Source organism: Falco peregrinus, chromosome 5, assembly GCF_023634155.1.
Source record: "Falco peregrinus isolate bFalPer1 chromosome 5, bFalPer1.pri, whole genome shotgun sequence".
NCBI lineage: Eukaryota > Metazoa > Chordata > Aves > Falconiformes > Falconidae > Falco > Falco peregrinus.
This window is the reverse complement of record NC_073725.1, coordinates 85,731,934-85,746,966: the sequence shown is the minus strand read 5'-3', so window position 1 is coordinate 85,746,966 and position 15,033 is coordinate 85,731,934. Positions and strand designations below refer to the sequence as shown.

The window sequence follows — 15,033 nt, the reverse complement described above, 5'->3', positions numbered from 1 at the left end:
ACTCCTGTGTTTCTGTCCATACTCCAATCCCAACCACAAAAACATATGCGGAGGAAACAGGTCCTGCAAAGAGTAAGGGCTGGAAGTGGGAGGACGATACACTTTGGAGCCGACTGACCTCAAAAAAGCACTTCTGCTTCTTATGGCAATTTTGCAGAATAATGTCTCATTCATGAAATGCTGTGGTGTGAGGATTTTCATCTTCAAAATGGGTACATTGGTACCTCTGGGTTATTACAAGCTACCAGCCGCAGAGGGCTGCCTGTATTTATACAACACTGCATTATTTATAATACCCCTTTCAGAAGTAGGAGAATATGAGTTCTTTCCTTAGCAGTTTGACTTTTTTTTTTTTTTTTTAATCTCCTCCCTCTCCCACTTGGAAAACATTGATTTCTCGCCCTCATTTCTCCCACCAGAGCTGTAGCCGACCCGACTGTGTTTAGTTTACTTCTCCGGGCCAGATGCTCAGACGGTGAAAAGCACCAGCCACCACCCTGGAATAACAGAGCTGCCCTGACTGCCACCAGCTGGGATCGGGTCCAGCCTCCCCAGCCCCAGCACATCTGTGGGATGAGGGAACCCATTATGGGATGTGGTAACCCATTAACAGCCGCTACAATGCTGCGGGGGGGGGAGAAATATTATTTGCAGGAGGATGGAGGCATACAAAATGTTGGCCCCACAGGCTTCCAGGTTTCCATTTCTGAATGGGTTTTGACTCTCCTGTATTAAGGATCTGGAGGAAGTTTATCACTGCAGAATAATGCAATATTTAGGGGCTGGTCAAATTTTGGGTGGAAACTATTTGAGAGTGTCAGTTGAGCTGAAAAGCAGCAGGAGTTATAAGATTTTACAGTCCAGAACTAACAGTGAGGAATTTCAGCCTGGGTTACATTTTCACTGTCCTGAGCTGTTAACTCGTGAGCATGCTGGCAAGACATCCAGAAACTTCTTCAAGCCAAACATAACAGAAAAGGCTGGAAAAGATTTTTTTTTCCCCTCCCCAAAATAAATGTACCGAGGACACACACATTTCAAAAAGGGTTCTTTTAATTAGAAGCAAGTTTGCAAAAGAAGAAGTAACTTTCTCATATAAAATAGTGGTGTGGTGAAGGTGAGGCCAACAAGAGGTGTGGAACAAAAATCCAGGGCAACTCCCCAAGGAGACACTCAATCAAAAGCAATGATCCAATAACCATAGTACACCGAAGGGTAACTCAAACACAGCTGTGTAAGGTGGTCCTACTCCTAAACTGACAGCAGATACCAAACCAGAGGATGGACTCCATCCCAAGAGTGGCAAATTGACCGGCTACAAACTCACCATAATGCCGTGTTTTTGCACCTTTCTGCTACTCAAGAGCTCCCACTGCACCGTGACAGGTCCCAGCACTGCCCGGGAGCACGATGGCATCGGTGGGGGAGCGCTGGTGGCACTTCCCAGGTGCCCCACCAGCAGAACACCACCGTTCCGCGGTAGCAGAAAGGTCTCCTTCCAAGATCTAGAGTATCAGAGATAAATGGGAAAACACTTTGATATCAAGCTCTGCATCGTTCCAGTCTCTATATCCAGCAATTCAAGCCCCAAGAAAGTGCACAGTGATCAAACAGCATCAAAATCATGAATTTCCTGCCAAGTCTGGAGGCTCCAAGGCCGTTTAAGATGGGCAGGTGGGAGCTTTGAGAAGACAAAACTCAGAGTCAGAGCCTGGAAGCCAAGCCGCAGTGGTACCTCACTCCTTGTTCAAACATACCTCACCTTTCCCACGTGTCACACGTGTGCTTATCGGTTGTGGCTCTCTACTACCGGGGGTGGCAAACTTTACACCTTCACAAAGTGCAAGCCAGCTTTATTTGTCTGGGAGGGTTGGGGGTGGAGATGTGGGGGAGAAGCAAAGGAAAACACAAATACAAAGAACTGCAGGGACTTGTCAGGTGGAGCCATTGAAAGCCCACACCCAGCCCAATGTGCTCAGGCTTGGGGTGATGTGCTTCTAGTTCAAGGGTGGCTTTCTGTCAGGTTTCAATGGATACTGTACAACCACATTGTCATGCTGGTGGCTTTGTGTAAATACCACCGCAGCACACCTCCTCCCACGTGACCTCTGGTAATGCCACGATGGTGTAGGGGCTCCACACCTGCTGGCAAAAACCTATAGAAACAACCTAAGATGTGTGATGGAACTAGCAGGAACTCCAGGTTGAATGAAAGTGTTTGCATTACAACCTGCCCATCCAGCAACTGCTCTGCAATGGCTTTTCCTCTCCAAACACAACCCTTCATTGCCTGTGCCCTTCTGGCTGCTATGGATAAAGGAGATCACTAAAGATAGGAGGTCTTGGGATCATATCCAGCCTTCCACATCACGGGTCTCTAGGTCTTCAAGATGTCTAGTGGCCCTGCCAAAGGTTTTCTTTCTTGTGGGTATGTTGTGTTTTCAGTTTCCTGATAAATTCCTTTTCTAAAAGGGTTTTTCTGAAACAAGTTGCCCTGCTCATCTGAAAAGAGCAAGGAGAAGACACCAGCGCTCTGTATGTATAAACAGATCTCTCTCCTCCCTTTTTGGAGAGCAGATTGGATAATCTTTGGATGACCCAATGGAGTTCTTGAGGGAAGCAATGACAAGGATAATAAATGTATCCCCATGTCAAGACAGACTTGGATATTTATTCTAAACAATTGCTACAGCAGATTCTGGCAGAGTATAAGCCGGAAAAATGAGATCTTGGCCCATCTGCAAAGCATCACCGGCTTTAACACTCAAAATATGAGGAAAAAAAAAATCCTTTTGGGTAATGGATTAGTTTCTGTTTCTGTACGTTTTTTTTTTCTTCTCTCTAGTAATACCAACTGCTTCCAAAAGTGGTACCACTGCCTGCAGTGTGATTCCTTTAGTAAATGCTGATGAAAGCCTTTGCTCTTGTGCTTTCACTTCTCTCTGCCCTCCCCATGAAGGGGTTCCACAGGGGTGACTCCCGGGGTGGGGAAGAAGAGATTGTCACCGATGGAAGTAGAACAATGCCCTCTCCTGTCCCTCCTCACCGCTGCTGCTTGCACCCGTGCAGCACTGGTCCTGCACCATCATCGGGGCATTAAAAGATTGAATGGAAAACAGCGCACCCAAGGGTGCGGGTGGTGGTGGGGGACACACCATATGTGGTATGGCCTTTTTGGGGGGTAAAATGCTCCACTTAGAGTGGGCTGCAACACTACAGCTCCTTCACTTATGTGCACTCTTGCACGTGATTTATGATAGGGACGACCAGATGTTTGGTCCCATTGGGAGTACTGGGAGCATTTTTGAGAGTGGTGGCTTCTGACATCTCAGCCCTGGGGGGTGGGTGGGTGAAGACTTGGGCACTTTTTTCCTGCAGGCAATTGGACATTTCCATGGCTATTGCGTGAAAAACGAGCTCCTATTAAACCATTCCCTGAAATGTCTCCCTTGGTCATTTCATGACGCTGTTTTTATTTTTCAGTAACAGCCACCAAGAGACCTGAGAAACATGGGAAAGTAAATAAATAAATACAAATAAAATATCCTAAGAAGGCATTTTAAATATAAGTCTTCATTTTTCAAGACTGTTCTAAAGAGGATGATGGAAACAGAAGTGGATTTGATGGGTGAAGTTATTGTAACATGACAACTAACATTTAAGAGTCGTATTTCAAGGCTGCGATTCTCAAAGATTACAGCTATGAAATAGAGCTTTCTTGCTAACTGATGGAGTGTTTCCTTCCAGATAGAACAATTTACCTGATATCTGAGGTAAATAAAATCTACCCATTATTCATATTTTACAAGTACAGCATGTTAACAAGAAGGCACAGGCATCATGCATGTAGCTATACATATCCTGGGCAGCAGAACACAAATCTTATGCTCATCTTAGGGGTGAGCAGGGCAGTGCACATCCACACTCTGTGATTGCCTAAGTTAAAGCAACCCACGTTTAAGAAAAGCCAGCACCTAAACAAAACATAACTGGGAGTGACAATAGTGTGGACTGGAATGGAAGAGAAATACCTTTGTTTGGATCAACAGGTCCTAAAGGAATCACACCTAACCTGTTATTTCAGTGACAGTCAGAAGAAAAGGGCCATACAGCCAACTTGGCAGGTCCTCAGCAAGCTCAGGCTTTTTAGTTGAAGGTGGTTCTGAAAAAAAAAGGAATAGTCTCTTCTCCTTGCTTCATACAGATTGTGCTGCTCCCCGTGTTGTCCTTCAGTGGAGCAGTGGCCACGAAGTCCATTTCCTTTATTCCCCATGGTTTTCTTGCTTTTTTGCTCAGTGTGGTATCAGATCAGCCCCAGGGAGCGACTGCACCTTACATCAATTCAGATCCGGCAATATTCAGCAGATAACGGAGCTGCTCGCACTATGCTTTCCTTGGGAGCAAACTCTTCGGTGTTCGATCTACTTTCTACCAATCTACATCCCTAAGTCCTTAGTGGTCCCTGAAAAGCTCCTCCTGTAGCACTACCTCTCATACCTGTTGGGTAAGCGCCATTAAAATCCCATCAGCAACTGCATTGCTATGTCACACGTATATAAAACAAGGTGTTTAAAATACGTAATCTGATGCAGGAAATAACAAAGGAGAAAGAAAACAAGTCAGAAAGTCACGTAGATAATTTTGTCTAAGAAACGAAAAAAATCAGACTGCAAACAAATTTTGGCAGTTCAGTAATTAAAGCAAAGTCCATATGGCTTAAGAGAACAGTCAAAGTGCACAGAAGGCAGTGGGTTTTTTGTTTGCTTTGCATTCCTCTTCACAGTAAGCTCCAGCTCATCCTCTTTGGAGCCCCTTCTCCATCCCACATACATCCGATCCAGGTGCTGAGAGGGGGATGGCTCACAGGGGTTTGGCTCAAGCCTGTGTCTTTGCGTATCCCTTGCCATCTAATGAGCTGTGGATCGTTACCCCAAACTCAAAAGCCCTTAAACACACCCACTAGAGTTTTTTTGGTTTTGAACTTTTTCTTTCTGGAGCCTTTGGAGAGGAACAGCAATCCAGCGCCAAAGCTATCCAGAATCTGTACGCACCAGGAGCAGCAGTGCTCTGAGGCAGTGCCAAAGAGTGACGGCAGTTCGGAGATAATTTGCCCTGTCCAAGAGGCACTGACAGGTGACAGCAAGGCTGAGTTTGCCCTTGGACCTCAACTGCTCAGTTGAGATGCCACCAGGCTACTTCTAACCAGCCCCCATGGACAGGAACAGGCAGCCACCATCATCAGCACCAGGTGGGTTTCAACAGCCTGCCTTGACACCCGCCCTGCCCCCGTGCCACAGCTGTCCCACATCACTCCAGAGAGGACAGGGACAATTCACAACAGTAACAGTGCTCACACCTGCCCTGATGGGAGGTTAGCAAGCAGCAGGACACCAGTTTTCCTGGCTGACCTTCATCCACCTGGGAGGAAATGCCAGATGCTGGAGTGGCAAGAACTTGTCTGCTTCTCAGTTCACCTTTCAAACTCTTGCGGTAAAAAGTCTGGATCCAGGACTGTTGCTAGGTCCAAGGGCTAAACTTGGATTCTTTAACCCCCTGACACCTTCCTTGCTAGTAAACAACTTGCTGCTAAACATGACAGACTCCGGAAAAGGATAGAAAAGAAGGAAACAAAAAGGGAGCTATACAAAAGGATGGAAAATAAACTAAAAATCCCCTCTCTTCTTTCCAAAGGCTGTAGCTCCAAGTGCACAAAGCAGACTGTAAACGTGCACAAGGTAATTCATGACCCTAATGCTTGAAAAACCTGGTTAGCTTTATTTGGAGACACTTTGTTACTTCTCCCAGATATGAAGCTGAAGAATCAATAAAAGGCACCTGTGGACACCAAAACTCACCCAGTCTGCGTGACATGTCTTTGTACTAAAAAAATAAAATCAAATCCAGCTACTGTGTGCTTTTTTACAGACCAGTAAGCAGCACTGCAGAGTCTGGGCAAGAAAGGATGTTCAACTTCTATTGACAGGGCACAATAACTTTAATGATCAAAAACCTCATCAATTAGGAGACTCTCTAGCTTGTCACTGCAATCTTAATTGAAAGATCCCTCTAGCTTGCTGGGTTGAGTCCTTTGACTTTTAAAAAATGACCCCTTCAAATGGCACATGCAGTCCACCAGGGAGGATTAGAGCCACACCAAAAATAAACTGACCTTGCGTCTGAATTCTTCCCACTTGCTCCACTCACCACTGCCTACAGTGCTCTTTTGAGCCATCTCCTCTTCCAAAGGCCCTGGAGTTGGAATATTTAAAGAATTCAGCAGGTCCCATTTGAACAAAAAAGAAAAGCAGGTCAGTAATTCAGTATAAATACACCAGTAGTGAGCCTAGAGCAGACAGTGACACATCTGAGCCTACACTTGATCAGCCAGTGCTCCTAATGTGGGGAGCAGCAATGAGAAAAGGAGAGAGGAGGTGTCTGCTTTTCGTGTAAAAAATTATCCCTTTTCTATGTTTTCCTACTTGGCCTTGATGACAGGGAAAAATTAAAAAAGAAAAAAAAAAGTGCAGAGAAAAAGGAAGAAAAAGGACCCTGGGAGGTTTTATGTTTTCTCTTCAAATCACATCACAGAGTCACTCATTGCATCTAGGGAATTCACCTCCTTGTTTGGGAACAGGGGGACAGAAGGAGGGGAGAGAAAGAAAGAGGGAAGAGAAGGGCATGGGAGCTGCTTCCTGAAGCAGTGTTACAAAAAGCGGTTAAAAAACCCCTACTATTCACAAGTGGTTAAAATCATCACTTTTCAGAATTCTTTTTTTTTTTTTTTCCCTAAAACAAAAGTTTCAGCTAGTTCAGCTCCATCTTTTTTAGAGTTGATTGTCTTCAGAAAAAAAACCCCAAACAACAACCCACCCAGCCTCATCCGTGTTCCCATCTGTTTCTACCCTGATAGAGAAGTTACCCACAGTTCAGCGCCCCGGTCACGCACACACAGTCACTGTGCCGGGTCCCCCTGCGTGCCGCCGGTGGCTCGGCTGTATCCTCCAGCCCCGGCTCAAACAAAGGAGGAGAACCCTGTCACTGGAGTCCGAGAGCCGGGCGCGGGCTGTCCCGTTGGGGTGTACACCCCTCCTGAGCTCTGTGTCGTGATGACAGTCTGGAAATAGGGTTCTGCCTCGCTGGCGGCACACTCCTCGTATCTGTAGGATGCTGGGTGCTTCACGCCTTTCTGCTGCCGCTTCCATGAGTTGTAGTACGTAGGGTCGCTCATGTAATGGTTCACAAAGGAGTGCTTTGGCAACTCGTCTTCATAATCCGAGTCAGTGGCCTGGAGCATCAGGAGAGAAAAAAAAATAAAATAAAATATTCAGCCATTAGCCTCTATGATCTAGCCTGTTCCACTCTAGAAGAAATTAGATAAGTTGAACATCACCAGCTGACAAAAGCTGTAATTTTAGGGTAGGACGGGTTGTTGTCCAAGTGCAATACGTGCTGGGCTGTATTTGGTTTTGCTGCTAGAGTGAGAGTCCCCTGATGGATGCTGGTGATAAAGAGATGCAGAGAAATCCCTTCTAATTCACTGCAGAACACTGCAGCGGGAGCCAGGAGTTCCTCCTTGACACAAGATGCAGGGAAATATAGAGATGTCATAGGGAACCCAGCAGCTTTCAATCAAGTAATCAAAAAGATTGCAATTAAACTTGAGAATCGCTATTTTCTGATGCAAGGGCAGACAGAATGCCTTCCGTGCAAACGCACCCCAGTTAGCCAGACGTGCTTGTTTGTGCTGGTCACACCAGGCTACCGGCACACCGTTCTGGATTTGGCTTCCAAACCTTGTGACGTATTGAAAAAAAGTTATATCACTGAAAAGAAATTAAGCAAAATCACGTGGTGGGTTTTTTTTTTTTTTTTTCCAGGCAAACAGCTCTATCTGTATGTTCCAGCTGGTTACTGGTGGTACAACAAGACACGCAACCAGCGGTGACAGAAGAAGGAGAATGTGAAATCTGGAAAAGGAGAACAGCCAGGCAGGGGGTGGCTTTCTCGGGATGGCTCAGGCACAGCCACGTGTTCAGAGTGGTTCATACCCCTGAAACATTTATGCATGGTGGCTGGATGGCTTCAAAGCTCATATCAACATCGAGCGGGAGCTTTATTGAGATGTAACCAGATCAGGTTTGTGCATCTGCCCCTTCTCTGAAGCACTGCTGCTGCAATACAGCTGGTGGAATCACAGAGGGCTCGTACATCTCCTCCGAGTACAGAGACCACGGCACAGCCTTGGCCGCAGTACCTCAGCACACATTTTCCTTCTGTTCTCACTAATGTTCCCACCAATAACAGCCACATCCCATACAGCGCACAAACATCTACCCAGTTATTTCCATGTCTCATGGCTTCTCTCAAAATCTCTGCTTCAAGCATGCAAAATTCCTCTCCCCCCTCCCCCCCCCCCCAATAATCTGCATAGCCCGTTCTAAAGGCAATTAAATATCAAAGTAGTAGCTGCCTAAGACATACAAGAGAGAGACGGGTAAGTGCAGCTCGTAACTGTTAGTTGCCGCAATTAGTTTCAAAAGGTTGGTATCGTTCTGATCTATGACACCACACAGCAAACACACATCTTTCTTGATCCTGCCTGCCACACAACCAGTCTCTCCCTCCTCTAAAGCTCCTTTTTAATGGTCTCTGAAGAACAATCCTCAAATGCCTTGCAAACCATCGTTTGAAAAGGGCACAGCATCCATCATCCCACTTCTTTGCTTAGATAGCTGCTTCGATGCTATTTCGTGCCCATTTTCCAGCACAGAGGGTGATGGACAGAGCTGAGAAATTTTTCTCAGAGTTTTTCAAAAGTCTGAGCAAAGCAGCTCTTTACAGCTTTGCAGAATTTTCCTTCCGCTGTTACCCTATGCTTTGGCTCTTTTGGAATTACGTACTGTTTGGTTATTTTAAGAAGGCAAAGCATCAGGTGCCTTGACATGTAATTGCTATTACAACAAAACCCTACCAGCATTTAATAATTACTCCAGAAGGAACTCAGCAAGCCTATCTCCTAGAAAAACTCTCTTTTGCAGCAGCTGCCAGCCTCGGGAACCCAACCCCCAACTCCCCCCCGAAGACCTGCCTGAACAGGTGGTTTTTGCGGCAAGCCTGGAATATCCCCAGATTTGGGCTGCTTGACAGCCAGTGGGTGCCGAAAGCAGCTCCAGAGCCTTGGCACCATGTGGGGAGCATCCTGCCAGTGCCACCCCCTCTGTTTTTGCAAGGGGCTCCAGCCAGAGTGCCTCTGCTGACTGCAGATATGGCAGCATGGCCAGGTACGGCAGCAACAGCTCCAGCAGGCTGGTCCTTGGCTGCAGACACAACCAACTTCACCTGCAGACCAAAAGAACCTCAAATCCTGGTCTCCTTCATTCTTACCAAGAAATAAATTGTTGCACTTTGCCTAAACCCACATCTCCGAAGATTATGCTGCAGCTCCATAGTCTAACGTTAAGGTAACAAGTCCCTGGGAAGCTGGGGGATGATGTGGGCATCCAGAATAAAAGTCTCTGCATTCTGAGCAGATGCAAGTGGTTATGGATTACTCACCAGAAGCAGGACCTGAAGGTGTGAACTCCTCTAACTGTCAGGGATATATTCCCTTCATCAAAGGCACAACACTGCCACTGCCTTTCCCACATCTTCTGACTCCTTCCCCAATCCACCATCACTCTTACTGACTCGGACACGCTTAGCCACCCCCCAAAGAAACAATTCCCTGCTGGAAAGATGGATCACAGCTGAGTTGAGGTGTCATAAGCATATGGAGAAAAAACTTCACAACCTTCTAGTGGCTCCTTACTGGTATACCTGATGTTCCCACAGACACACAGCAACATAAAGACAACTGAAAGGCTGGAAGCTCAAAGCAGAAATGCTGAGAAGAAGCTGTAACCAGAAGACTGACACATGATTTGATGGGTATTGTAACACTGATGGAGCCACTTGATTTCTGACCATCCCTAGCAGAAAAATCCTCACCCACAAAACTAATATAATTACTGTACCTAAGCCAAGTTCTTTCGAGATTGCCAGAAGTCAACATAATAAAGAGGAGAAATACCAGAAGCATTATTGGATGGGCTGCTGCCACTTGAAATAGTGTCACTTGGACTTGCCATGAACACAACAAGGGAATTTAAAACAGTAGCACCTGCTGATAATCTGTCTACCAATTAGTCCATTATACCAGCTGAAAAACAACACTAATTTGTTGTAAATAAGGCCAGGGTCTTTCAGAAGCAACTTTCATGAAATGCATATAGCTGCACTAGCTTCAGCCTTTCCCCATCATTAGCACTGACGCTGGAAAGGATAACCTGCTTATTAGAATCAATACAACGCATTTTCTTTGTGCTCCCTTCAGAACAGGCAGGAACTGACTATTCTGTTCATGTTACTCAAGTATCTGCTAAAGTCTGCTCTGAGCAAGGTACTAATAACTGCCCTTCCCAGGAAGGAATTCTCTAAATTGCCATCCCATACCCCCCTCTGCTCCGGTGAAAATCAAGAAGCAAGATAAACCTGTTTTGCATGACAATCCAGACGGCTTATTCTAGAGGATTACTTTTTTTAGTGTTTTTTTTAAACTACTGAGCAAACAGAAATGCTACGGGGCTTTTTGCTTTGTTTTTGGTTTTCTCCCTTCTGTGCAACTGTGGCTTTGTTACCTTGGAAACCTCCATAGGCTGGAGTGTGATTGGGTGTGCGGTGACATTACAGACTGTCAACCAAAGGTGCATGGATGCCTATGAAACAACAAATACGGAAAATGAGGGGCTATTTACGTGTTTTATTGACAGTATGAAACACGCAAGCGCTGTTCAGAGGCAAGTCAGCGACCAGAGTTAGCTAGCTTAGTCAATGAGGAAACTGAAAATAGTTCCAATTATATATATATATATTATATAGTGATTGCATAAGAAACATCCTTATAAGATTATTTTTAAAAATATAGGTGGCAGCAGTTTCTTTTGGTTGACATGACATTAATACGCTGTAAAAGAGACAAGGTAGGATGCAAGAGGATTTCTCCAGACACAGGAAACCTTGCTTACTTAATGTCATCTGCAGCTGGTTTCCACATGGTGCCCAACCTGTCAAAATCACTGGAGAACTTTATCGGAAAATAGTTAAACCATATTCCCTATTAAGTGTTAAGTGGAAATTTAGAATATCTTCCTACAGAGCTGAGAAGGCAAAAGTCAGCTAGACTGCAGAGAGCAGCTGGGCAAGACCCCAGTGTTGCCAGGATTCGGCACTGACTGATAACGCGCACAATCTGTGAGGATATTATCTCCTGAAAACAGTTTTTGGGAGACCACAAGGACATGTGAGAACAAACAAACAAACAAACACACACCACCCTCCCCTCCCCTCCTGTAAAACTGCTCTTCCATGGCTGGATGACACTGCAGATACATCACCACATTTCTGTACAGGGCAAACACCAAATTTCTTCAGATTATCGGTCCAGAGCCTCATCCACTTGACTCATTATCTAAAAGCCTATTATTATTAATCATTTAGAAATTACACTCTTTGCATACCTTCCTCCATACCTGCCAATTAAACTACTTTAACCTCATTAACAGTATTGGTGCTTGGCTTTCATGACATGGAGTAAGTTAACCACTTGATTTATGAATATTAAGAGCACTGCTTGGTCTGCTTGATTTCCTTTGCTTCTCTCTCGCTATCCTCATCAGGAGGGATCTCGGAGGAAGGCTCTGCGGCAGCTCTAAGTGCAGTCAGGCAGCCCCAGAGTTTCTCACCGACTTCTTCATGTTCAGTAAACCCCATGAGACCTGAAGCCAGTGAGCTTCCTTCTTTTCCATACAAAATCTTGACACCTCAGGCAACAGAGCTGAGACTAAGCAGCAACGAGATGACAGGCGAGTGGAAAGCCAAAGCACAGGTTTTGGCCTTGCCTGCCCTTAATGTGCATCGGATTAAGTGGAATTTGAGATCCACACAAAGATGTGTTAGAGGAGAACAGCACCAGGACCCCCTTTCCTGCAGAGGACCAAACCTGTGTAGAGCGCTTATATAAAAAGATGGTTTTAACTCTTCATATAACAGGAAACGTTCCTGCCTGCTGAGAGAGATGGAAATTCTGAAATTCTCAGAAAACAGCGCTTGCCTGTTAAGATCTCCTTTGAGAACAGAAACAAAAAGAACAGAAAAGACAAACAGGAAGAGCTAATAGGTACAGGAATACTTGAAAAGAGAGTGGTCAAAGATCTATATCCCCTTCTGCCCCAACCCACCCTCACCTCCCGTCTGTACCAGCCAATGTAAACAGCATTTTCAGGCTGATCAAAAAGCAGCATCTCCTATCGCTACCTCTACTGGGAGCATATTAACATTTCATGCCTAAAAGCACTCCCCACTACAAAAAAAACAAACCAAAAAACCCCCAAACCCAAGCATCAAAGACATTATACAGACGGGCTGTATGTCTACGGCCCAAGGAAAAACAGGAGGCATATTTTGTTCACATACTCACATGCATACAGAGATTCACAAAAACTCATATTTTGTTCACATACTCACATGCATTCAGAGATTCACAAAAACGCTAGAATCTCAGTTGAGACCTTCAGGCTCAACTGCGATCCACAGTAAATAAATAATATTAATAATAGCCCAAGAAAAGAGACAAACCCCACTTTCTTCTATATGCTGTACAGGGAGTGCATATAGAAGGCAGTAATGACACCCTGCGAGTAGACTTTTGTGCATTACCGGGAAATACCACACAGGGCATTGAAATTAATGTCAAAAGGTGCCAGTGCTAAATTCATGATCATGCTCAGCAAACTGTTTTAATGACAGGTTTAATGCTGGGTTGTTACGGTGACACGACCAAAGCACTATGGGTTTCATCTGGAGGGTAACACTTGCGCGTTGCACAGCCAGCAGCTTCAGCTACACCCAGGAAAGCTGCCCGCACGCCGGCTTGGCCACGGGGCAGCACCAAGCAGCAGGCTGTCGGTGGTAATTAGCAGGAGGTGAGAGCTAGGTAGCCAGGAAAAGCAGCTGTAGCTGCAGGTGCAGAAAAGCTACAGATGAAAACTGTCATCTTCTTTCACTACTTGCTGCTTTTGATTTATTCTTGCTAGAAGGGTCGGGTTCCGAGTGGTTTGGCCCACTGCTCGCTTCTTGTGCTGTCAGTTCGGATTCATCAGGAGCTCAGCTGATGACACACGATTTTAGAGACAGATTTACCTTTCTGGATATTCCTTGAAGTCTGCCTGTTCACCCCTGGCCACTGTTGGACTTTTACAGACCGCAAGCACTTTCTTTCTTCTTAAAGGGGATATAAGACCCGAGATGGAGCGCTGCCGGAAGGATCATGCCAGCACGCACCCTCTTTCCTTGGAGAACATAGGCTAAAGGCAACCAGAGCAGAAGACTCCTCTTGAGTTGGACTAAGGCTGCAGGCTGGGGTGTTCAGAAACCCAAATGCTGGTCCCTCATGGCCATGGCCGTGTGGTCCCTGCCATTACTCCTTCCCCACTCACTCGCTCAGTAACAGAGGCAGCAGTTATCACCACTCCAGACCGGTCTTCCAGATTTTGGTGTATGCTGTAGCTGTCTAAAAAGGGCACTGTGAAAACTTCAAGCCACATGCCGTGCTTCAGTCAATGCAACAACCCAAAGCGCGTCCCACCATCAACCTCATCCAGGCAGTAGCTGCTGCCAGCTGGTTATTTCGCAGCACAGGGATGTTTTCCCAAAATTGCTCCAAGTTTGCAGCCCACAGGCAGAACGGAACGTGCAGCCCCTTCCAGAGAGGTCAGCACACACTGCCTGGCTGATTGCACTTGTGTTTCTAGGTAACACTACAAAACCTGTGAATATCTGCCAAGGTCAGGTCTGGAATCTGCCCTGGCTGGGTCCTGCTTGTCATTCTTTCCTTTGACACTTTAATTTTAAGATGTCATGCAAACAGCCTGGCGAACTGAACGTTTTGAAGTCCCCAAGGCAGACAAACAGTGACAACAGTCTAACACAGGTATGGGACTGGGACTTCAAAGGCTTGCCAGGATTCAGTGGGGAAACGAACGTCTGCAGTGACTGGGCAACATCTGAAAAGGCAAAGGGAAGCCCTTACCTCCGACTCTGACACTTCTAAGGGCTTCTCGTTCAGGCCCAGGCTCTCGGTCAGCACAGCTCCGTTGTACTTGTTGCAGATATCCTCATCAGAGTAGTGCAGCCCCCCCGGGCTTGGGCGAGGAGGAGACCTAGGGAACATAAAGGGTGAGTGTATTGAGTGTTGTCATTTCTCTGAATGCTTAGACACCCAAAGCAGACCCTGGGCAGTGGCTTGGGCCTTAAAGTCCTCCTTAGATCCTCCAGACAACAGCCCCCTTTACCTATGTAACAGTTGCTTGAAGGTAGATAAAAAGCCTTTTTCAAGGGCGTGGTGGTCCCAGCTTCTTACCTGGTTCCATTTTTCTTTGAGAAAGTGCTCTTGATGTTCAGGTGTCTGCTGTTGAGCTCCAGAGCAGTGAAGCCTCCGTTGTCCAGGGTCACTGACTCTTCCACATTGGAGATGGTTTTACCTGGAGCCAGGCAATGAAAGAATCCACTGAAACAAAGGTACTTCCCCCCCCCCCCCCCCCCCCCCAAATACAACTGTAGGAGCTAACTTTTCCTTCCTTGCATTTTATGACAGCATTAATTCTTTGAAAATCTCTTTCCCTTTCTTACTGGCGAAAGAGGACAATCCGAGTGAAGGGAAGAAAGTTATCAGGGGTGTGAACAGGCAGAAGGAGCCAAAAGAGGGGAAAGGAAGAGTCATGGATGGATGCATTTCATTCGGAGGTATCTAAAATAGCACAGATGAACTGTGCTCCAAAAGTGTTTGTTCTTGTCTTTCGACTATAAATAGGAACTCGGTGACTAATTCAAGTGGCTACTGAAGATGTCCTAAATCAGGTGCTATGAATCTCATTCGTGCTGACTGAAGCAAAGCAAGAGAAAGTAAAACTAGGAAAGGCAGGAAAAGAGGAAAAGGAG

General features: G+C 45.9%; 1 protein-coding gene across 4 annotated transcripts in view; it reads right to left on the bottom strand.

The window, feature by feature from the left end:
- Positions 1–1,035: 1,035 nt before the first annotated feature.
- SDK1 (sidekick cell adhesion molecule 1) overlaps positions 1,036–15,033 on the bottom strand; it is a 412,484-nt gene continuing 398,486 nt past the window's right edge. For all 4 annotated transcript variants that reach the window (XM_055805382.1, XM_055805383.1, XM_005228982.4 and 1 more), the window contains 3 exons: positions 14,456–14,576; positions 14,126–14,255; positions 1,036–7,285 (listed from right to left, as the gene is read on the bottom strand). In XM_055805382.1, the coding sequence (XP_055661357.1) occupies positions 7,013–7,285; positions 14,126–14,255; positions 14,456–14,576 (524 nt within the window). In that variant the 3' untranslated portion in view covers positions 1,036–7,012. The remainder of the gene's footprint in view (positions 7,286–14,125; positions 14,256–14,455; positions 14,577–15,033) is intronic.